The following is a 24,184-nucleotide window of genomic DNA, read 5'->3' as shown; positions in this document are numbered from 1 at the left end:
CCTATTATGTTAAGTGCTCCGTGTGCAATAACTCAATTCGCCCTTGCGTTCCTTCTAAAGAAAGCAAAAGGCAAAGTATACAAAACTTAGTCCACTCTGTTCGTAACAGGTTATAGTTTTGAAAACAGAAAACTGTATTGAGATCAACTGTTTCATCGATGACAAAATTAGAGTAATTTGTTCAAAATCCATCTCGCTCCATCTTCTCCCACTGTCGTCCACTGGGCTTCCTATCATCACCATATTTGGTAGTGAGTGGAAACGCCAACCAGATGCTTCACATTTATACATCCGGTAAAATATCTGGCTCATTGTTCTATCTGTTATATTACTGCTTGGCTGGGGAAGTGCCACGGTGTCCAACAGAGGTGAACGTTACAGTAGTTTATGTTGTAACAGTGGTTGTGAGATAGAGTCCACTGTGCGTTTTATTGTTTGCATTAATTTTCCTTCAAGGGTCATTATATGAAAACTCCAATCTGGATCGCGGCGCTAACAACAGGAAGAAGATAGAGGAATTCTCTAGGTCTTCTCGTGACAAACTGGTCCAGTCGAAGAACAAAATGTTCTCCAAATTTACATCGATTCTACAGCACGCAGTCGAGGCGGTGAGTTTTTCATTTATGTGGAAAATGTCAAACCTCTGGAAGAAAGGTTCAATCGAGGTCGGGGACAATTGGGCCTAACTGAATGTTCTATTGAAGTTAACCACGTAACTGTTAGCGGATGCCAGCTAGCTTTGCCAGATGTGATCGTAGGTGCTGCTAACGCTAACAACAGAGGTGTCCAACAAAGCCTAACGTTGGCTAGTTAAAACTTTCGCTCTAGTTTCCGGTCTTATTTTACCTCCTATTAAGCAATGTGATTGAAATAATTAGCTAAAGCTGTTAGCTACATTGCCTTGATTATGGCCGGGCTAGCTAACGTTATCTAGCTAGCAAGCTAATGTTTACATCTCTGCAATCTGTTAAAAAAAAAAAAAAAGCTTTTAGTGGGTATGGTCTAATTGAGTCAACACCCCAGAAACAAATCTAAGTTTAGCTTCCCTAAGTAACTACGTTAGCCCAAAGGTCGGCATATACATTATTTTTGTCTGTTTGTCAAAGCTGGTTAACTCGTGAAACCTGCATTGTATACCCCTCTGACCTTTTAACGTTACCATACGGGGTTCCCGTCAAGCGAGAAAGGCTAATTAATTGTTGTGATGTACATGCGAGTCTAGTTCGTCGGATGCTGAACGTTTTCATCTGCATTCAAACGTTAGCAAGGGTTGGATATCTGGTAGATTTCTCCACACCCTTGGTGATAAGATGACTTGTCGGCGTTGCGCAAACGAGATTGACTACTATATATATATACTGTTATAAGACCCTACATTTGGGGGCCACAAGAAGTAGGCCGACATGTCCAATGTGCAGAGAGAGTGAAAAGATCTGCTCAAGCAGATTACATGTTTGTGCATCTTGCCTAGTCAAGAGAGTCTGGTTGCTTTACACACAGACTGGCAGTAGGCCTGTAGTAAAGATTGCTAAACTAATTAATCAGACACTGGTTAATCGGACAATATTGTGTGATAAACATGGTTTTGATTTAATTTATTTTTCTGTTTCAGCTTGCGCCTTCACTGCCCTTGCAGGAGGACTTTGTGTATCACTGGAAAGCCATCACTCATTACTACATAGAGACATCAGGTAAGACCAATGAACAACACTTAATAGACATCAAGTATGAGTTTCAAATCACTGTAAACAGACATGGAGTAGAGATATGTTATCAATTATGTATTACCTGTAACGACAATGTAATTTCAAAGCAATATTTGTTTGTTTATTTCTTCTGTGTCAGATGACAAAGCACCTGTGACAGACACCAACATCCCGTCCCATCTGGAGCAGATGCTGGACATCCTGACGCAGGAGGAGTCAGAGAGAGATTCTGGAGAGACTGGGCCCTGCATGGAGTACCTGCTGCACCACAAGATCCTAGAGACCCTCTTCACCCTGGGCAAGGCTGACGTAAGGGGAACAATGCCCTTTTCACACTATCATGCCAACTCAAACCACACTGAACTGGCTCTGACATTTTCTTTTCACATTATTCCTTTCAGCAACTTGGGTGGATGTGTAACCAGGCGAGCACAGTACAGCAAGACTTTGCTCAGTAGTGTGAAAAAAGTAAAAGACCTCACTGCACTCTGTTGGATAGTTAGCCTATACCAAATCATGTTAGAAAGACCAGATAAGGTATGAAAAGTTACATGGTGTTTCTTAATCTATTGGTGTTGTTTTGTCTCCATCAGTGTCCTCCGGGAATGAAGCAGCAGGTTCTGAGTTTTTACACCAAGCTGCTAGGACGCATTCACCAGCCTCTTCTGCCCCACATCAATGTCCATAGACCTGTACAGGTGAGATCCAAGACGTTTTACTTTGTAGATATGGATCGTTTTAACACATGGATGTGTTTACTATGTAGATGTCATTTGTACACTGTTTCAGTGTGAAGTAGTGTGTCTCTCTGGTTGTCTCCTCAGAAACTCATCCGTCTGTGTGGAGAGATCCTGGCTGCTCCCACAGAGAACGAGGAGATCCAGTTCCTCTGCATTGTCTGTGCCAAACTAAAGCAGGACCCCTACCTCGTTAACTTCTTCCTGGAGGTAAGTATGATGTCCATAAGATGCTACCATAACAGAGACGGCAGGGTTGTCTTCATTGGGCACCAAATGCTCTGAAATTGATTAAAATAGAAAGGTACTATCTGTACTTATCAAAAAAACTACATTTGGCTTATTTTTTTCATGTTCTAAAACGTTTTGTTAGTGTGCCTTAATGAAAACGAGTCAGGATGTTTCAGTAAGGAGACTTGAGAGACAGCTGAACTGATGTCACACAGTTTGAATCCTTCAATCATTTTTTTTTTTTGTATCTCCTGGTTCACAGAATAAAGTGAAAAGACCTGACCCAAAGAGGCCCGGTGTAGAGGGGGTTAGGGAGGACTTGGCTTCACCAGACACAGGTCAGCCCCAGGCAGAGGGACAGGCAGCTGAATCACCTGAGGAGCCCAAGTCTGCTGCTGCCCAGTCCAACAACAACAACGTCAACAACTACAACATAGTCACGTCTCTCCTCAACCTCACCAAGAGTCCGGTCAGTACCTCCTCATACCACAGATCTGAGACCAGGTTACTCATACCACACTGATGATTGATATAGTCTGTTTTGATTTGAGGTTGCAGTGGGAATAGGCTTAGTGGTGTTTTTAATGTAGCTTGAGCTGTGTTTGAGTAGCATCTATATTCATGCTTTCCTCTCTCTCTGTCTCTCAGGATGGCAGGATAGTGGTGAAGGCATGCGAGGGCCTCATGCTGCTGGTCAGTCTGCCTGAGCCGGCCGCGGCCAAGTGTCTGACGGAGAACACTGAGCTCTGTGAACTCTTGACTGACAGACTGTCAGCCTTCTACAAGGCTCTCCCCATGTCCATGGATCCCCTGGACATTGAGACAGTGGAGTCAGTCAACTGGGGGTGAGGCTTTGCTGTCCACTCATCAAGCTACCTCTGCTTTGTCAGAGAGACAGTGTCTTCAGAAAGTATGCACACACCTTGGATTTTCCAAATTTGGTTGTTACCGCCTGAATTTAAAATGGATTCAATTTAGATTTTGTGTCACTGGCCTACACACAATATCCCAGGTTTACAAATTCATAAAAAATGTCAAAGCTGAATATTCTTGAGTCAATGAGTATTCACCCCTTTGTTATGGCAAGCTAAATCAGTTCTGGAGTAAAGTCACATAATAAGTTGCATGGACACACTCTATGTGCATTAAGTGTTTAACATACATTTTGAATGACTACCTCATTTAGGTTCCATATGCAATTATTTGTAAGGTCCCTCAGTCAAGCAGTGAATTTCAACCACAAAGACTAGGGAGGTTTTTAAATGCCTCGCAAAGAAGGGCACCTATTGGTAGATGGGTACAAATAAAAAAGCAGACATTTAATATCTCTTTGAGCATGGTGAAGTTATAAATTCTGCTTTGGATGGTGCACCCAGTCACCCCGAAGATGCAGGCGTCCCTCCTAACTCAGTTGCCGGAGAGGAAGGAAACCGCTCAGGGATTTCACCATGAGGCCAATGTTGACTTTTTAAAACAGTTACAGAGTTTAATGGCTGTGGTAGAACTGAGGATGAATCAACTAACCTAAATGACAGAGTGAAAAGAAGGAAGCTTGTACAGAATACAAATATTCCAAAACAAGCATCCTGTTTACAATAATGTCCTTAACTGTTAAGGACAGACGTTCCGCTAGCGGAACACCGTTCCGCCTGCGGAACCCCTAGCCAACAGCCAATGGCATCGCACGGCGCGAAATACAAAACCAACTAAAATACCACAATTCAATTTTCTCAAACAATCAACTATTTTACACCATTTTAAAGATAAGACTCTCGTTAATCTAACCACATTGTCTGATTTCAAAAAGGCTTTACAGCGAAAGCAAAACATTAGATTATGTCAGGAGAGTACCCTGCCAAAAATAATCACACAGCCATTTTCAAAGCAAGAATATATGTCACAAAAACCAAAACCACAGCTAAATGCAGCACTAACCTTTGATCTTCGTCAGATGACACTCCTAGGACATTATGTTATACAATACATGCATGTTTTGTTCAATCAAGTTCATATTTATATCAAAAAACAGCTTTTTTGGCGAAAGCACATTTTGCAATATTCTGAGTAGATAGCTCGGCCATCACAGGCTAGCTAATTTGACACCCACCAAGTTTGGTGCTCACTAAACTCAGAATTACTATAAGAAAAATTGGATTACCTTTGCTGTTCTTCGTCAGAATGCACTCCCAGGACTTCTACTTCAACAACAAATGTTGTTTTGGTTCGAAATAATCCATAGTTATATTGAAATGGCTCCGTTTTGTTCGTGCGTTGAGGTCACTATCCGAAGGGTGGCGCGCGGGCGCATTTCGTGACAAAAAAATTACAAATATTCCATTACCGTACTTCGAAGCATGTCAAACGCTGTTTAAAATAATTTTTTATGCTATTTTTCTCGTAAAATAGCTATAATATTCCACCCGGGCGACGTTGTATTCATTCAAAGACTGGAAGAACAACAGACTCAACAACATACTCAACAGACATGTCACCCATTGAGCATGTTTGGGATGCTCTGGATCGACATGTACGACAGCGTGTTCCAGTTCCAGCCAATTTCTAGCAACTTCACACAACCATTGAAGAGGAGTGGGACATTCCACATGCCACAATCAACAGCCTGATCAACTTTATGCGAAGAAGACATGTCACACTGCATGAGGCAAATGCCCAGTCATGTGAAATCAATAGGGCCTAATTTATTTATTTCAATTAACTGATTTCCTTATATGAACTGTAACTCAGTAAAATCTTTGAAATTGTTGCGTTTATATTTTTGTTCAGTGTAAATTACAATCTGCTGCTGATGGAGCTCATGAGCTGGGCCTCTGTGTATGTCTGTGTAACAAAAAAAACATTAGGAACACCTTCCTAATATTGATTTGCCCTCAGAACATCCTCAATTTGTCGGGCCGTGGACTCTACAAGGTGTCGAAAGCGTTCCACAGGGATGCTGGCCCATGATGACTTCAATGCTTCCCACAGTTGTCAAGTTGGCTGGACGTCCTTTGGGTGGTGGACCATTCTTGATACACACGGGAAATGTTTAAGTGTGAAAAACCCAGCAGCATTGCAGTTCTTGACACACTCAAACTGGGGCGCCTGGCACCTAATACCATACCTCGTTCAAAGGCACTTAAATCTTTTGTCTTGCCCATTCATCCTCTGAATGACACACGTACACAATCCATGTCTCAATTGTCTTGAGGCTTAATAATTCTTCTTTAACGTGTCTCCTCCCCGTCATCAACACTGATTTGAAGTGGATTTAACAGGTGACATCAATAAGGGATCATAGCTTTCACCTGGTCTGTCTGTCATGGAAAGATCTTTAAACATTTGAATCGGGGACCGATGCGTATTGGTAAATTGTTACATCCCAAGAAAATTGGTTGTAATTGACTAATGATTTTATCAATGCTAACCCTGTTTTAGTTGCACTGAACACTTAACAAACTACATTAGACCCCATCAAACTAAAGCTCCGCTGAGAGAAACCTATGGCCATACACTGGCCTCAATTCAGAATATAAATATTTCATGATTCCTCTGTTAAAACACAGCAAATATCTCTAGTCAAGTTAAGACAACTATAGAATGAATATGCATCTTGATCAATTAAGAATCGGCATCAGAAAAGTATAATATCTAATTGTGTCTGTTGCAGACTGGATGTGTATAACATGAAGGATGATGCTGCCATCTTCACTGGGAAGCGAGCACTCATTTCCTTCTTATCTTGGCTCGACTACTGCGACCAGCTCATCAAAGAGGCTCAGAAGGTAATGAGCAACAACACTGACTCACCATTGACTGGAAGATTCTTTTAAATAGTACACGGACTTGTTAGAATTTAATTCAGCAAAAACATAAGAGAATACAATTAGCTATATATACAAGACTCACAAAGACTTACATTACGTACATCTATAGTTTTTATATCAAAGTGACTTTGAGTAATGAAACATTTCTTGGGTCTTGTACCCTAAGACGGCGGCTGCAGTGTTGGCTAAAGCAGTGAGAGAGAGGTTCTTTGTGGCGGTCATGGAGCCCCAGCTGATGCAGACGTAAGTCCCTATTCAGAGGAACACTCGTAGGTGCCTCTCTTCGTTTGAATGTGTATGTATGTCTGCCCCTGACTAGATCCATTGACAATGAAAGATGACAATGTATAATGCTGTGTCAGTGGATGACAGTGTCCCTTCTGTCCCCTGTTTAGGTCGGAGGTGGGCATCCTGACCTCCACGGCTTTGCTTAACAGGATCATCCGCCAGGTGACCTCGGAGGCCTTGCTGCAGGACATGGTCTACTTCCTCCTAGGGGAGGAGAAAGGACCAGAGACCCTAGCCAGCATTGCTCAGAACCCCCTCCGACACAGACTCATAGAGCACTGTGACCACCTGTCAGATGAGGTGACCACCCATATTCATGCATAATACACTGTTATCTACACCTTGATACACACACTCTGCCTCAGGTGGTTGGGTTTGACATGGGACAAATATACTGTATTTTTCCAATGTGATGCTACGGAAGTAGAGAAGACTGTTTGGTCTCCTATTCAAATCAATGCCCCGTCAACGTGTTATATTTTAGCGCGAATGCTGCTCCATCATGGAACTCTCTGTCAGCGAAGTCTTTTGTCCGGGCACCCGCCAGCCTGTTCGTGCTCTCTCACCACATTTGGCTGAGAAAATCAGGCTGGTGGTTTCGTCAGGGAAACTCAATTTAACCTGGGTAAAAACAGTCTTATACCTAGTAGCCTTGTTATAGTGTTACTTCCTATGCTCTGCATTCTCTGCCTTCCTTTTAGACAGAATAAATAAAACCGGGTTGGGCGAATAATTTGGAAAATGTCATCCATAAGCCTACTAATACATGAATGAATAAATGTAAAACATGCGCATATTCAATTTAAGAAACAGAAACTGAAAGAAAATATATTTCAACCTAAAAATATTTTGCACAGGTAGGAAAGTGTCCAGACAATTGTGAGCTGATTTACCATTAGGCTTGGTGTGAATGTTCTGATGCTTAATTCTAATCAATCATCCCATCGACCCCTTATGAGCCATCAGCAGGACAAAAGTATTGCTCAGTCTATGAGATGGTTCGCTAATAATGGCAGCACCAATTTATCAAATGTTCATGTGATATTTAACAGTTTTCATAGGCATACAAATCCAAAATATTGTATGCGATTGCAAAATTGAATGCTTTTAACCGAAAGAGTCGCTTAACTTGCATGGTTCTCAATATGCATAGGCTAATAGGGCTACTTGTTGGCTGCACATTGGGTATCCAGCTGTTTAGTCAGGCATAGGGTTGTTTTCAACTATCATCAGCTGATCCAGGAAATATTTTTCTGAATGACAGTCAAGTACGAGGTTGATATTCTGGATGGAACGGGAATTGTGGGTGATTTTTCTTTTCTTTTTTATTCAGCAAAGGATTGGAAGATATTTTCCACTTGCTGGAGCTGGACCGTGTTTTAGACTCACAATTAGTGCCAGCATGCTGCTGTGGACAGTGCCAATGATAATCACAAAAGCCAGCTAGCTGTCTACAGTGTAAAAAACATAGGATTGTGAGTTTGGTGAATTTTCACTCAACTTTGAATTTTAGATTGAGTAAACATACAATTCAACTTGAGAATTTATTCGACCTTATTTGCGTGCAGTTACCACCCATGACTGTATTTGTTAGCGACAGATACATGTTTGTTCTATTCAATGGCTTTCAGTCCTGTAGCCTTCACTAAGTGTGTCTAATAATAATGTATTACATTTGTAAAGAATAAAGTGCTTTTCCTTATACATACATCATTATACATGCATAAAATAGAAAAATAAAAATAGAAAATACACTGAGTATAGAACATTAGGAAGACCTGCTCTTTCCATGACATAGCCTTCACCTGGTCAGTCTATGATCCCTTATTGATGTCACCTGTTACATCCACTTCTATCAGAGTAGATGAAGGTGAGGAGACGGGTTAAAGAAGGATTTTGAAGCATTGAGAAAATTGAGACATGGATTGTGTATGTACGCCATTCAGAGGGTGAATGGGCAAGACAGAATATTGAACTGCCTTTGAATTGGGTATTGTAGTAGGTGCCAGGCGCACCAGTTTGTGTGTCAAGAACAGCAACGCTGCTGGGTTTTTAATGCTCAACAGTTTCCCATGTGTAACAAGAATGGTCCACCTCCCAATGGACATCCAGCCAACTTAACACAACTGTAGGAAGCATTGAAGATCCTACATCTGTACTGCACTTAGGCCTATTGGACATCAATGCCAAAGCACTAACCCCAGTGTAAACGCATGTGTTACACGAATGGGCATTATAGGATGTCCAAATTGTCATGAATAAGTTAAGTGCGCTGTCCCCGTATTTTGATGTGTTACCATGACAACTGGCCTCAAACATTGTATCATCATAAAGGATAACATAGCCTAAATGCTTTGCCATTATATTTCTGTTCTCATAAAGACCTCATTGGATTAGAGCCATACCAATCCACATAGCTGCAGGAGGTAGGAGTGCTGAGGGTGCTCCAGCACCCAATATAGCCATCTGCAGCATAGGCAAAAACGTTTTTCCACCCCCCAGCCAACTTGACACAACTGTGGGAAGCATTGGAGTCAACATAGGCCAGCATCCCTGTCGAAAGTTTTCGACACCTTGTAGATGCCGGGTCCGATGCCATTTACGGCTTTATAGATGAGGCAGAGAATTTTATAGTCAGTTCTTTGAGAAACAGGTAGCCAATGGAGATCAGCAAGGATGGGGTTGATGTGGGCAGACTTTTTTTGTTTGTGTCAGAATCCTTGCAGCACTGATTTTGGATGAGCTGTAGTTTATGAATTGAATTTGCAGGCAGGCCCCGAAGTACTGTGTACCCATAATCAATTCTGGAGAAAATTAATACATGGATTAGCTTTTCTGCTTCAGATGTGGTGAGAGAGAGTCTTAGGCGGGAGATGTTCTTCAGATGAAAGAATGACGTTTTACAGATGTGACTAATGTGGTCATTGAAGGAGAGAGCCGGGTCGAATTTCACACCCAAATTAATGATGACTGAGGTGACAGGGCAGATGCTGGCAGGAGTTGATCTGCTGGGGGGTGCCTATAAGCATTGCTTCTGTCTTGCTGCTGTTGAGTTGTAGGAAGATGTTCTGCATCCAAGATTTTACCTCTTCCAGACAGTTGGACAATGTTAACAGTGCAGATGTTGTGTCAGGTTTTGTCTTAATGGACACCTTTGTGTCGTCTGCATAGCAGTGGAATTTGACACTTGTCTGAAGATCTGGCCAAGTGGGAACATGTAGGAAGAGGATAGGTCCTAACACTGACCCTTGTGGGTCACTGCAAGGGTCTTGCCTCTCCGAGGGTGATGTACTGCTTGCGGTTAGAGAGGTAGGAACTGAACCAGTTTAGGGTGGTCCCACAGATGGCAGTGTGCTCTCTGAGGCGTGATCTACAGTGTCAAAAGCCGCACTGAGGTACAGAAGAATCAAGATTGTTGGGGATCCTGTATCTGCAGCCATGAGCATGTCATTGACAACCTTCACCAGGGCGGTCTCAGTACTGTGCATGGGCCTGAAGCCAGACTGAAGCGCCTCATAAAGATGGATAGCACTGAGGTGTGACTGAAGCTGAGTTGCCAATATCTTCTCTAGGACTTTACATAAAAATGGGAGGTTGGAAATAGGCCTGTAGTTTGAGAGGTCTTGGTCAAGGGATGGTTTCTTGAGCAAAGGGGTGATGGAAGCGATTTTGAACAGTGACGGAACATGCCCTGTGTGGAAGGACTTGTTGAACAGGTTGGTTACAAACTGGATGAGAGCAGCTGATCATGTTTTGAACAGTGACGTTGAAATAGGGTCGAGGGTGTCACTGGTAGTTTAGATGATTTTGAACACAACAGCAGGTGAGACTACAGCAAAGTCACTTAGATATGGGTGGTGGGCTAGGAGCCAGTGTGAGGTTGAGGTTGGAGGATACAATGTTCTGTCGGATGGTGTTGATTTTAGCCTTTAACTCAGCAAATCCGTAACATTGTGGCTGTGTGAGGGCCAGAGTCTGTAGGGTGGAGGAGGCGACTGATGGTGGAAAATAAATTCCTGGGATTTCCTCTGTCATTGTTAGGGCTGTGGAAGTCATCAAAGTTTGTCAGCCGGTGGTTGTCAAGCAAATAACTTCCGGTCTCAAGGTAATTGACCGGATTAACATAAACACATTTAGCGGCTCCTGGGTTCCACGTAGAGTCTACAAGCCACTAATGCAACCCTTTAGAACATTTGAAAAAGTCTAATAAATCCATGTAATATAGCCTACACCATCACAATAAATACATTATTTATTTTAGGCAGGTCTAAAGAAACATGATATGAAGAAAATGTTGTCTATTTCAGAACAGAATAGCATACTCGGAGTTGTCCTTATGTTAGGCCCTGATCTGACTATGCTGTATGGCTGTGGGTTACACTAGTTCATTTAGCAGAAAAGATTTGCTTAGAATTCCATGGTGTTATTTTATAGTATGAAGAATACAATTGATAGATATGTAATATTCTCCAAAGGATTTGAGGGTGTGCGCACATGTGGCTATTCTGTGTCGAGAGGTTAACAAAGAAACTGGTACTCCTATATGCTTAATTTAGAGTTATTTATGTAACTTTATTTGTGATACAAACATTGGGCTATATGTTTTCATTTGTAATACATTCTAACGCTGCATGACGCAACTCTAATGATGATTTGAAAAAATGTGCATGAAAGGCATGCGCTCTGCTTTGTTTTTTGCACAGGCTGTACACACTTCATCAGTCTCTCATTCACAATTTGAGAAGCAGTTGATAATGCCTTGAATTTCCCGGCTGCATCCCCTTTGTGTGGCCGTTGTGCCCTTGGGCTGAATATAATAATTATAATTTCCTTCTCCAGGCTGCGTGCCGAAGCACCTCACTCACATGGCTCTCCTTCACGTGATCAGGTCTTTTTTCACAGGCTACAAGTGAAGACACACAACTGCGCGTCCTTATCCAATTCCTCGGCGCATATTGGAAAAACTGTCCACATTTTACTTTTCGTCAGCCAACAAGATAAGTAGGCCTAACGAACAGCAAAAGCACTAGTCTGTCGACTATCCCCCATAGTACTAAAGTTGACCTATTCTGTGCAAGAAATCCAATATTCCAAATATTCCAGTTGTGTGTTGCGATAGATCCAAAATTAATACAACCACTAGCATCCAAAAAAAACTGTTTTAAGCAATGAGCCTGATGCAACAGATGAGAACGTGTAGCTTTTCTTCATTTCTTCACATTATAAGTGCAGCAATGTGCACACGGCAGTAGGATATAAGTGCAAATCTTCCATTAGCTTGAAAACACCATTCTCAAAAGTGACCACAAGTGAGATTATGCATGTAATGCTTTTATTATAAAGGTGCATTTTTATGGTGAAAATTCTTCCCCAAAAATGAAACTGTCTGACAGGCTCTACACCCGTTGTAAAGTGGATTAATGGGCTTCATTTTAAGAAGTTATTTGGCCGCTTTAGTTGTGACACAAACCTTATCAAAACATATACAGTGAGGGAAAAAAGTATTTGATCCCCTGCTGATTTTGTACGTTTGCCCACTGACCAAGAAATGATCAGTCTATAATTTTAATGGTAGGTTTATTTGAACAGTGAGAGACAGAATAACAACAAAGAAATCCAGAAAAATGCATGTCAAAAATATAATAAATTGATTTGCATTTTAATGAGGGAAATAAGTATTTGACCCCCTCTCAATCAGAAAGATTTCTGGCTCCCAGGTGTCTTTTATACAGGTAACGAGCTGAGATTAGGAGCACACTCTTAAAGGGAGTGCTCCTAACCGCAGCTTGTTACCTGTAAAAAAAGACACCTGTCCACAGAAGCAATCAATCAATCAGATTCCAAACTCTCCACTATGGCCAAGACCAAAGAGCTCTCCAAGGATGTCAGGGACAAGATTGTAGACCTACACAAGGCTGGAATGGGCTACAAGACCATCGCCAAGCAGCTTGGTGAGAAGGTGACAACAGTTTGTGCGATTATTCGCAAATGGGAGAAACACAAAAGAACTGTCAATCTCCCTCGGCCTGGGGCTCCATGCAAGATCTCACCTCGTGGAGTTGCAATGCTCATGAGAACGGTGAGGAATCAGCCCAGAACTACACGGGAGGATCTTGTCAATGATCTCAAGGCAGCTGGGACCATAGTCACCAAGAAAACAATTGGTGACACACTACGCTGTGAAGGACTGAAATCCTGCTGTCCCCCTGCTCAAGAAAGCACATATACATGCCCGTCTGAAGTTTGCCAATGAACATCTGAATGATTCAGAGGACAACTGGGTGAAAGTGTTGTGGTCAGATGAGACCAAAATGGAGCTTTTTGTCATCAACTCAACTCGCCGTGTTTGGAGGAAGAGGAATGCTGCCTATGACCCCAAGAACACCATCCCCACCGTCAAACATGGAGGTGGAAACATTGTGTTTTGGGGGTGTTTTTCTGCTAAGGGGACAGGACAACTTCACCGCATCAAAGGGACTATGGACGGGGCCATGTACCGTCAAATCTTGGGTGAGAACCTCCGTCAGCCAGGGCATTGAAAATGGTTCGTGGATGGGTATTCCAGCATGACAATGACCCAAAACACACGGCCAAGGAAACAAAGGAGTGGCTCAAGAAGAAGCACATTAAGGTCCTGGAGTGGCCTAGCCAGTCTCCAGACCTTAATCCCATAGAAAATCTGTGGAGGGAGCTGAAGGTTCAAGTTGCCAAATGTCAGCCTCAACATGAATGACTTGGAGAAGATCTGCAAAGAGGAGTGGGACAAAATCCCTCCTGAGATGTGTGCAAACCTGGTGGCCAACGACAAGAAACGTCTGACCTCTGACTGCCAACAAGGGTTTTGCCACCAAGTACTAAGTCATGTTTTGCAGAGGGGTCAAATACTTATTTCCTTCATTAAAATTGAAATCATTTTATAACATTTTTGACATGCGTTTTTCTGGATTTTTTTGTTGTTATTCTGTCTCTCACTGTTCAAATAAACCTACCATTAAAATTATAGACTGATAATTTCTTGGTCAGTGGGCAAACAAACAAAAATAAGCAGGGGATCAAATACTTTTTTTCCCTCACTGTAGGCCTATGGGCTAGGCTACATGAGGTGTGTGACTATGATTTTAAAAAGTTCCTTGCATTTCAGGTGAAGCTGGTTGAGAGAATGCCAAGAGTGTGCAAAGCTGTCAAAGCAAAGGCTGGCTACTTTGAAGAATCTAAAAAATAAGATATATTTTGATTTGTTTAACACTGCTTTTGGTTACCACATGATTCCACATGTATGTATGTATGTATGTATGTATGTTAACTTTTTTACGGCATTGTGTGTAGATTGAATAAGGGGGAAAACAATTGAGTACGTTTTGGAATAAGGCTGTAACGTAACAAAATGTGGTAAAAGTCAAGCGGTCTGAATACTTTCCGAATGCACTGTACATTTTACATTTGAATCATTTGGCAGACGCTCTTATCCAATTACATTTGACTTCAGTAACGTTCATAGCTGACTCAACCTATTTATACATTTTTGTAATACAGTAGTAGCCTACATGCTTGTTGTAACTAATACTGATCACAAAGGATGGCTGGCCCAGCGGCCACTTGAGAAATCTCAGGTGGAGCACGTGTTGCCTGGGTTTGTTTACAAAAAAGTAAAATTGTCACCCTGACATATACACAAATTACATAACTGAGTCTTGCTTTAAACCGCTAAAATGACACCCAGAAGTGACCACGTGTCCTGCTTTAAATTTGTGTCTCACGAACTCACTGTTGAAACTCAGTTCCTTCCATTGTGCTCATAGCCTCCAAATATGTTTCCCACAGATCAGCATCATGACCCTGCGTCTGTTTGAGCACCTGATCCAGAAGCCCAACCAGCACATCCTCCACAGTCTGATGCTACGCAGCCTGGAGGAGAGGAACTACCTGGAGAACAAGCCCCAGGAGGAGAGGGAGCCCGTGGAGAACGGCCAGCCCCACGACTTCATGTAAGGGATCCCTCCGCCGACTCTGTCCTCTGGCTGCATGGGCTCTGGGGTTCTAACTATATAACTGCATTCAGAAATGTAGTGGAAATAAAATGAATAAAAAGTGTATTCCCTCATTAGGTGCCACAATACACAATACTTCACAGATGGTGTGTCCATAACTTGGAACCATGAATTAAATGGCAATGCACTACAACAACCACAAAAAATAACTTGAGCATAGCCATCATGGAATGTGAATATTAAATTAATTTGCATGGTTCCTCAGTATTTTGGGGCCTAGTCCCTCGTGACAGATTAAGCATTCACTGGCTTGGCCAGCGCGCCTGATGTGAGATTTTGTTCTTGGGGCTGAGATTAGTAGGGGAAACTAATGCAAATTCCATGGAATATCACTCCTTAATGAATTCTGCCTATTATCTTTTCAAACTGTTCACATTAAGACAAACACACAGCCCTAATAAGACAGATTTCATATCTGTGTGAACTACTGTCTCTTTGAATTAGAAAATGCAATACCCACGCCTAGTATCCAAACTTTAGGTTGAAATCCCCAACAATATGAAAGCATACAAGCATATTGTCAGAGACTCCTTCTTTTGATGTAAAATCACTAAGCTTATTGTAACCAATAACCTTAGTAATGTAAAATGTAATGCATTTTACATTGAATCTGCCAACGGATGTTTTGTTATGTCTTTCAGAGACCTTGAAGAGGACCCTCTGTTTGGCGACGACTTCTCTCCAGAGAACAGGTTGTCCAGCCCTGATTGGTTGAGCAACTCCCCAACACATAGTCCCTACCACGCTAAGCCTGATGGAAAGACAGAGGTCCACAAGATTGTAAACAGGTGTACAGTATTTCCTAGGAAACATGTGCCTTATTTTGTTACATATTTTAAACTTTTAGGAAGTAAGATACCTGCATCATATAACCCTATAATGTTTTTATTATGTTTGCTTCAGTTTCCTGTGTTTGGTGCCTGATGAAGCCAAATCCTCGTCTCATGTGGAGGGAACGGGTTATGACACCTACCTAAGAGACGCACACAGACAGGTGAGTTCTCCAGGTCTCTCATGTTCCCTAGCTTCTAATTCACTGAACTCAATAGAGATCTGGGTTGTGTTCATTAGGGTGCACCGTTGGAAACCGTTTTGCACGTGTTTCTTATTGTTCTTATATAACTTCAGATAGTATCTCCCTGTGTCACTCGGTTTTAAACTGTTTGCTTCTGATTTGAGCCTACTGAACACGACCATGGATCTCTGATTTGTTACCAACACTGAATGGATGGTATGTTGTCTACCCAATGTCATAACTCAACATCATCATTGTCCTCATCTTTTCTTAGTTCAGGGACTACTGTGGGATCTGTCAGAGATGGGACTGGCGCGGCACCCCCAAGGCCATGGAGAAGTGTGACCTGGACAGTCCCTTCTTCGAGGGCCACTTCCTCAAAGTCCTCTTCGACAGAATGGGACGTATTTTGGATCAGGTGAGTTTGAAGTCAAGGAAAGATCTCAGATTTGCAGAAGATTCTCCGTTAAAAGTGCTTCTTAGTCCAGGACTAGGCTTAATCTGTGTCAGGAACACCGGCCCAGAATGTTCAGACGGGGTATCAATTGGATTAAACACTTAAATCTGCTTTGTGAGTTTAGCGATATTGTGGTAATCTAGACTCATCATGGTGTACCTGAGCTCACTGACTGTCCCTTCTCTAACCTCCAGCCTTATGATGTGAACCTGCATGTGACGTCAGTGCTGTCCAAGCTGTCTCTGTTACCCCACCCACACATGCATGAGTACCTGCTGGATCCCTACATCAACCTGGGCCCCGGCTGCAGGTCCCTCTTCTCCGTCATCGTCAGGGTATGTTGAGGAATCAACATGAGCAGATACTCAGATACCCTCTATTGATCTCTCATGAATTGATATTGAAGTGATTGTAGTAAGGTAGTTAAGGTTGTGGGCCTATGGAGGAACAATTTTTGTTGAGTAGAGTCAATCTTGAGTATCAATTTAGTTAGGGCAATTATGTTATAGTGACGTTTATGTAAACATAACAATTTCCTCAATAATCAGGTTTTCATCCAAACATTTTATGCGAGTCAAGTATATGTCGGATAAAAAAATGTTATGATGACCGGCCTGATGGAAACATTTTCCGGTAAACTTTCCAAATGTCGACAAAACTAAATATGCGAGACAAGGTGTCAGTAAAATGAATTAATGTGAGAAGTGTCGGTGGAAACGCTTTTATGCGCAAATATTAATATAATAACCATCATCAAAGTAAACTTGGAGTCACGCAATGACATGTTGTGTGGTCCTCCCACTACGAGTCGGAAAAGCATGCAGTTTATCAAGCTACAAATTAAATAAGTTATGATGATCTTCACAGGGTGGTGAAAGTGCAAGGTGATGCGCTAGATGCTCCTTTCCAATCAATATTGAGGGTCTTATTCTGGTGACCTGACAAATTAAAAACGATCTCATCATTAATAATCATGTAGGCTATACGTGCGCTCTAGCCGTTACTGTACCTGTGAGCTGTTGGCTACTAGATAACGCAAAAAGTTTTTGGGTGAGAAAACCCATCAGTAGAGTTGAAAATGCAATGGAAACCCATTTAACTTGTATTTTTTATTTGGCACATGGGAATTTAACTGCAAATGGTATTTCATATGTACTACGTCCTCACACAGCCTTTTATCTGCAACAAGTCAGTTTGATGGAAACATCTCTGGTGGGAAAATGAGCAAATTGTTTTTATGCTTATTTTAGAATATTCGCATGAAAATCTCTTGCCAATTGGATGGAAACCCAACTATTGTCAGTATTGAACCAGCTCTGAGCCTTTTATACTGTAACACTGATTTGCCCCTGTGCATTTCACTCTGTCAGGTGGTTGGGGACCTCATGTTGAGGATTCAGCGCATCCCAGACTTCACACCCAAACTTCTGCTGGTAAGAAAGAGACTGCTTGGCCTCGAACCAGAGGGTCTGAAGTAAGTACTCTGTGAAAGGTTTCTGTACTTCACAAAAGATAGTAAGATGTGTTGAATTCAGGTAGAAAATGTTTTTTATATGCTTTTCCCACATTTTGTAACATTACAGCCTTTTTCTAAAATGGATAAAAAAGAAAAAAGAATCATCAATATCCCATAATGACAAAGCGAAAACAGGTTTTTAGACAGTTTTGCAAATATATTATACATACACATTCAAAAGTTTGAGGTCACTTAGAAATGTCCTTGTTTTTGAAAGAAAAGCGCTTTTTTTTTTGTCCATTAAAATAACATCAAATTGATAAGAAATACAGTGTGGACATTGTTAATGTTGTAAATGACTATTGTAGCTGGAAACGGCAGATTTTTTATGGAATATTTACATAGGCGTACAGAGACCCATTATCAGCAACAATCAGTCCTGTGTTCAAATGGCATGTTGTGTTACCTAATCCAAATGTATAATTTTAAAAGGCTAATTGATCATTAGAAAACCCTTTTGCAATTATGTTAGCACAGCTGAAAACTGTTGTCCTGATTAAAGAAGAAATTCTCAGCAGAGTTGCAAAGACAAAGCCATATCTCAGACTGGCCAATAAAAAGAAAAGATTAAGATGGGCAAAAGAACAGACACTGGACAGTGAAACTCTACCTAGAAGGCCAGCATCCCGGAGTTGCCTCTTCACTGTTGATGTTGAGACTGGTGTTTTGGGGGTACTATTTAATGAAGCTGCCAGTTGAGGACTGTGAGGTGTCTGTTTCTCAAACTAGACACTCTAATGTACTTGTCCTCCTGCTCAGTTGAGCACCGGGGCCTCCCACTCCTCTTTCTATTCTGGTTAGTGCCAGTTTGTGCTGTTCTATGAAGTGAGTAGTACACAGCGTTGTACGAGATCTTCAGTTTCTTTGCAATTTCTCGCATGGAATAGCCTTAATTTCTCAGAACAAGAATAGACCGACGAGTTTCAGAAGAAAGTTCTTTGTTTCTGGCCATTTTGAGCCTGTAATCAAACCCACAAATGCTGATGCTCCAGATACTCAACTAGTCTAAAGAAGGCCCATTTTATTGCTTCTTTAAATCAGCACAACAGTTTTTAGCTGTGCTAACATAATTGCAAAAGGGTTTTCTAATGATCAATTAGCCTTTTAAAATTATAAACTTGGATTAGCTAACACAACGTGCCATTGGAACACAGGAGTGATGGTTGCTGATAATGGGCCTCTGTACGCCTATGTAGATATTCCATTAAAAAATCAGCGGTTTCCAGCTACAATAGTCATTTACAACATTAACAATGTCTACACTGTATTTCTGATCAATTTGATGTTATTTTAATGTACAACATTTTTTGCTTTTCTTTCAAAAACAAGGACATTTCTTTGTGACCCCAAACATTTGAACGGTAGTATGTATGCATGCATGCATACATGCATACATGCATACATACACCACACAGTTGAAGTCAGAAGTTTACATACACCTTAGCCAAATACATTTAAACTCAGTTTTTCACAATTCCTGACATTTAATCCTAGTAAAAATTCCCTGTCTTAGGTCAGTTAGGATCACCACTTTATTTTAAGAATGTGAAATGTCAGAATAATAGAGAGAATGATTTATTTCAGATTTTATTTATTTCATCACATTCCCAGTGGGTCAGAAGTTTACATACACTCAATTAGTATTTGGTAACATTGCCTTTAAATTGTTTAACTTGGGTAAAATGTTTCGGGTAGCCTTCCACAAGCTTCCCACAATAAGTTGGGTGATTTTTGCCCCATTCCTCCTGACAGAGCTGGTGTAACTGAGTCAGGTTTGTAGGCCTCCTTGCTCGCACACGCTTTTTCAGTTCTGCCCCCAAAATGTCTATAGGATTGAGGTCAGGGCTTTGTGATGGCCACTCCAATACCTTGACTTTGTTGTCCTTAAGCCATTTTGCTACAACTTTGGAAGTATGCTTGGGGTCATTGTCCATTTGGAAGACCCAGGTCAGACCCGGGTCAAAATTATTGAAACCCCTAAAGTTTCTTAATATGAAATTAGTCAAAAGTGTAGTGTGTTGTCCCATATTCCTAGCATGCAATGGCTACATCAAGGGTGTGACTCTACAAACTTGTTGTATGTATTTGCAGTTAGTTTTGGTTGTCTTTCAGACGCAGGAGGTTGGTGGCACCTTAATTGGGGAGAACTGGCTTGTGGTAATGGCATGAGTTGAATGCTATCGATGGCATTCCATTCGCTCCGATCCAGCCATTATTATGAGCCGTCCTCCCCTTTAGCAGCCTCCACTGGTTTCAGATAATTTGTTGTCCAATGGAAATGAATGGTAAATCATGTATTGTGTCATTTTGGAGTCATTCTTGTAAATAATAATATATGTTTCTTAACACTTCTACTTTAATGTGGATGCTACCATGATTATGGATAATCCTGAATGAATGGCAAATAATCGTTATTATTTATTCGCGATTCGTCCAGGATTATCCGTAATCATGGTACGAAATGGTTTGTACTGAATGTTTCCCCAAAACTTTATTATAGGTTCTTGAACAGACTGAGGTACTTTTGCTCCACTTGGTGTGTGCGGCGGGGTGTGGCTTGAAACAATGAGTGACACATTTAAAGAGCAGTGGCCATGCTGACAGCATTCCCCAACCCTAAACCAACCCCTGTCCCTTCCCCTTTTCTGTGTAGCATAGCATTGACCACATAAACACATTTAAGCCTAGTTCAGGTAGACAGAAGTATTTGACTTGAAGGGGATGTGTTAAAATTTGACACTGTGCCTGCCTGGTCTTTCCTGTGTAGCATCGACCACATGACCCTGCTGGAGGGGGTGATTGTACTGGAGGAGTTCTGCAAGGAGCTGGCTGCCATTGCCTTTGTCAAGTTCCACACATCTGCCTCCACCTCCCCCTAATCCAACCGGCCAGGCAGGTCAGGACTGGGGGGGGGGGGGGCAGGATCAACAAACGACTGGTTACTTACCACTGGTCATCCCTAAAATAGATTGTGCCCCAAAGACATACTGTTAGCAGGACATGTTTCATCAAATGTCTTGGGACTACAGAGAAAGTATTTTGCCCCATGCCCTAACCAGAACAACAGTGAGGCTGGCAATCTGGGGCTAGATGCTTTCAGGGTGAGGAAGAGGATGTGTGGATGGATGCGGTAGGAGAGCGGACATTCTCAAGATGGTTTGAGCTGGGCAAGGCCTGCAGAGTCCCTGCGTGCTCTCTCTCTCTCTCTCTCGCCTTTCTCTGTCTTTCTTGCCAACCTAAACAAATATGATCACCCCTTCACTATGTGTGTCATAAGGAGAGAAATGTATTTTCTGTATGTGTGTATTAATTTAAGTTTTTTCAGACTCTGCTGTTTGTAAGCGTCAATGCCTTAGTGTTGGTTTATTACGCCTTTTCAGTTACTCTTTCAGGACATTGATTGTTTCCTAGTGAAACATTTTATCTTTAGCCCACATCTCTAATATATTCTTCTTCTGTCAGATTATCAGTCAAATCACAAAAAATCTGTGGACAAGATAGCCCTTCTAATTAGGACCCATATTTCTTACCAAAATCAGATAATTCACCCGATTCGTTAAAAGAAAAAAAGTACATACAATGTAAAAAGTTAACAAACATTTTTTTTATGGAGAAGTTCACTGTAGTGTCTGAGATAATAAGATACTAGTCACAGTGTGGCAGAAGTGGAAAGTCCCTGTATTTATTTTCAGTTTCTTTCAGGTTGCCTTTTTTAACTGTCAGATATGCATTTTTAAAGAAAGAACCATTTTTAACCAATTTAATAGAACACCCATTATATGGACTAATGGTGGACAAGGAACTCTCCATGCAACTTACTTTGCAGAAAATGTGTCAAGTTTTGAATTGTCCCTGACTAGTAAACTGTTCATGTTTAACATTGCTCAGGCTACCTACCGAACCATGTCAATGGTTGTCTGTTTCTTATTGTTTGCACCCTCAACCTCACTAGCAATGGGATAACATTATAGAGTAATGTGACATCACATTTTGTAGAATGTGGATCCTAAAAAACAAACTGGATTTGGACATGAACTTCTATGTACATTTGCACTCGTTACATATATCAGCATCTTTGCTTTCTTTTCGGAACTTCGTCGGCTTTTGAGGAAAGCGACACCGCTTATTTCTTCTTTTGCCTCTGTGACAATGTTATCGTTTAATACAGTAATCATTATTGCCGTTTCAAAATGTACTCTGCTACATTGTACACTTATGTTGTCTTTATCTGTGCTAGTGGCATGGCCATCTTTCAGCGATCTTACATTGAACACATTTTCTACGTGTTGTTAATTACTTGTTTATTTATAGGAGGTAATCTTAATTTTGGGGTTGGGAGGTCCTCGAAGTGATCCTATTACGTAATTAATTCTGTTTTTGTTAGCTTACATTGTGGCATGTAGGCCTACATGTAAATGTATGGGAACACAGTACATGAATTTGATATGTTCCTTCATAAGCTACCATTTTATAAATGCAATTGGATAGATACAGTTTGTTTCCATAGATGTATTTCATTTACCAATAGTATTGTTTTCCAGCATGGTCTTTGATGACGCAGAGGAAAGGACTCAAATTAATGTGCCCTTAATGTAAAAAAAAATATTGATGGAGGACACTTGTGTGTTTTGTGTAGATTAGAAGATCGTGTAACCAGGGTTCGTTGCAAGTACCTGTTGGAGTAATTTTGTGGAGGTTGGACACTTACACTTAATTCTTTAATTGGTCGGAATTAGGGGACTACATGACATAACCGGTGCTGGGGATGTGTTGCTTGCCTGAACGCTTTGGGTTTGTACATGGATGGTGGCCGGTGTGTGTGTGTGTGTGTGTGTGTGTGTGTGTGTGTGTGTGTGTTATAGAGGATGAGTGTGTTGGTCTGTGAATGCTTGCTGTAGTACACGTGCTGTAGTATGCAGGCTGGATGAATCCCCATGACTTCAGGAGTTGAAATACTCCAAATGGACACTGAACTTAGTGGCTAGAGCTGTTGTTCCTGCTAAGTTGACATAGCAAGTTGGCTTCTGGTTGTCTACCCTATACAGCACCTGGGGGAGTATGTCACAAAATAGGATCAACATGTTAGCCAGCTAACTTGTTTGAATGTTCTGGATAATTTTCTAGGAAGATATGGACATTAATTGATTCCACGAACATCCCATTTTACAGTTTTAGCTTTATAAATGAACCAGATAATACGTTATTTCATTTTTATTCAAGTTAGCTTTCTACCTTGGTTGTCCTGCATTGTAGTATACCCCTCTGGCCTAATTATGCAAACGTTTGCATGAAATCAGATTTGCACATTGTCTTCATTCTTGTTCATATGTTGTACATATACTAAAAAGCTTTTTTTAGTTTTAGATTTTTTTTGTTTGTATCATGAACTCCAAAAAAATATTAGGATGCACCTTTCAGGAGTGACTTGTCTACTTTAATGGAAGAAAAACATTTTTTCTTCTTAATCATGCACATTTTGTTATCAACGTTTCCAACCTTTCTGTACCTGTGTATATAGGCTATACGTGTACAATAGTAATATTGCCAGGTGTAAATGCATGCATATCATTTATTGAAAGCAGCAGCTCTCTCCTAGCCTAGTACCAGATCGGTTTGTGCCTTCTGGCCAACTCCTGTGGCCATTGTCACACTAATGACCATAGGAGTTGGGAAGACTGCACAAACAGATCAGGGACCAGGCTCTCTTCCCATCCATGATGATTTCTTAGCAGTCAGCACTTTGCTCCTCTTCTGGAGACACTGACAAGGAAATACAATGATGCCTTACTTCACACTATGACATTAATGGTTTCACTGCTTGGCTTGGGTTTGTTTGTTACACATTGGATGCTCTATTTGTGAAAGGCATACAGGGCTTGTATTTCCTTGTCTGGGTGCAAGAGTCTAGTATTCAAAAAATCTGATGCCAACTTAGTTTATTTTCCTGATGTATCCGCTTAGACCAATCACTGTATATCTTTGGTAAAAATGTTTGCTGCATTTAATTGTTAACCCATTTCACACCCAGTTTGAGGTTATCTTTTTGGACTGTTTCTTGACCAGTATGATTTATTGTAATGGTATTTAAATGTAATATAAGTTGCATGCTCATTCCTCATCACGCCTCTTGATGCTTATGATCAGTGTCTCGAAAGTAACTATCGCTGACAGGGTGGGTTCTTTTCTGCAGTTTCTCTCATACACTCAGGGGCATCACGTTTTCATTCTCATCTGCCATTTCTGGTTTATGCGTGCTACTTTTCGGTGTGTATGAGAAATCATACAGGACATTATGGCTTCGTTTAAAATCTTCCGTCCCCAATAAAAATACAGCTTTATTCATCAAGTTGTTTGGTTGTTAT

General features: G+C 41.2%; 1 protein-coding gene across 1 annotated transcript; it reads left to right on the top strand.

Moving 5' to 3' along the window:
* Window positions 1–312: 312 nt before the first annotated feature.
* Window positions 313–24,168, top strand: fhip2a (FHF complex subunit HOOK interacting protein 2). The gene is made up of 17 exons (XM_029753381.1): window positions 313–608; window positions 1,613–1,691; window positions 1,846–2,015; window positions 2,300–2,404; window positions 2,531–2,653; window positions 2,937–3,143; window positions 3,323–3,519; window positions 6,342–6,456; window positions 6,665–6,741; window positions 6,894–7,086; window positions 14,608–14,771; window positions 15,476–15,622; window positions 15,738–15,828; window positions 16,124–16,267; window positions 16,501–16,641; window positions 17,677–17,780; window positions 20,590–24,168. The coding sequence occupies exons 1-17, from the start codon at window positions 564–566 to the stop codon at window positions 20,699–20,701; spliced, it is 2,214 nt and encodes a 737-aa protein (XP_029609241.1). The 5' UTR covers window positions 313–563; the 3' UTR covers window positions 20,702–24,168.
* Window positions 24,169–24,184: the final 16 nt, after the last annotated feature.

This window comes from Salmo trutta, chromosome 5, assembly GCF_901001165.1.
Source record: "Salmo trutta chromosome 5, fSalTru1.1, whole genome shotgun sequence".
NCBI lineage: Eukaryota > Metazoa > Chordata > Actinopteri > Salmoniformes > Salmonidae > Salmo > Salmo trutta.
The sequence above is the reverse complement of the archived record's forward strand: the minus strand, read 5'-3'. Positions and strand labels throughout refer to the sequence as shown.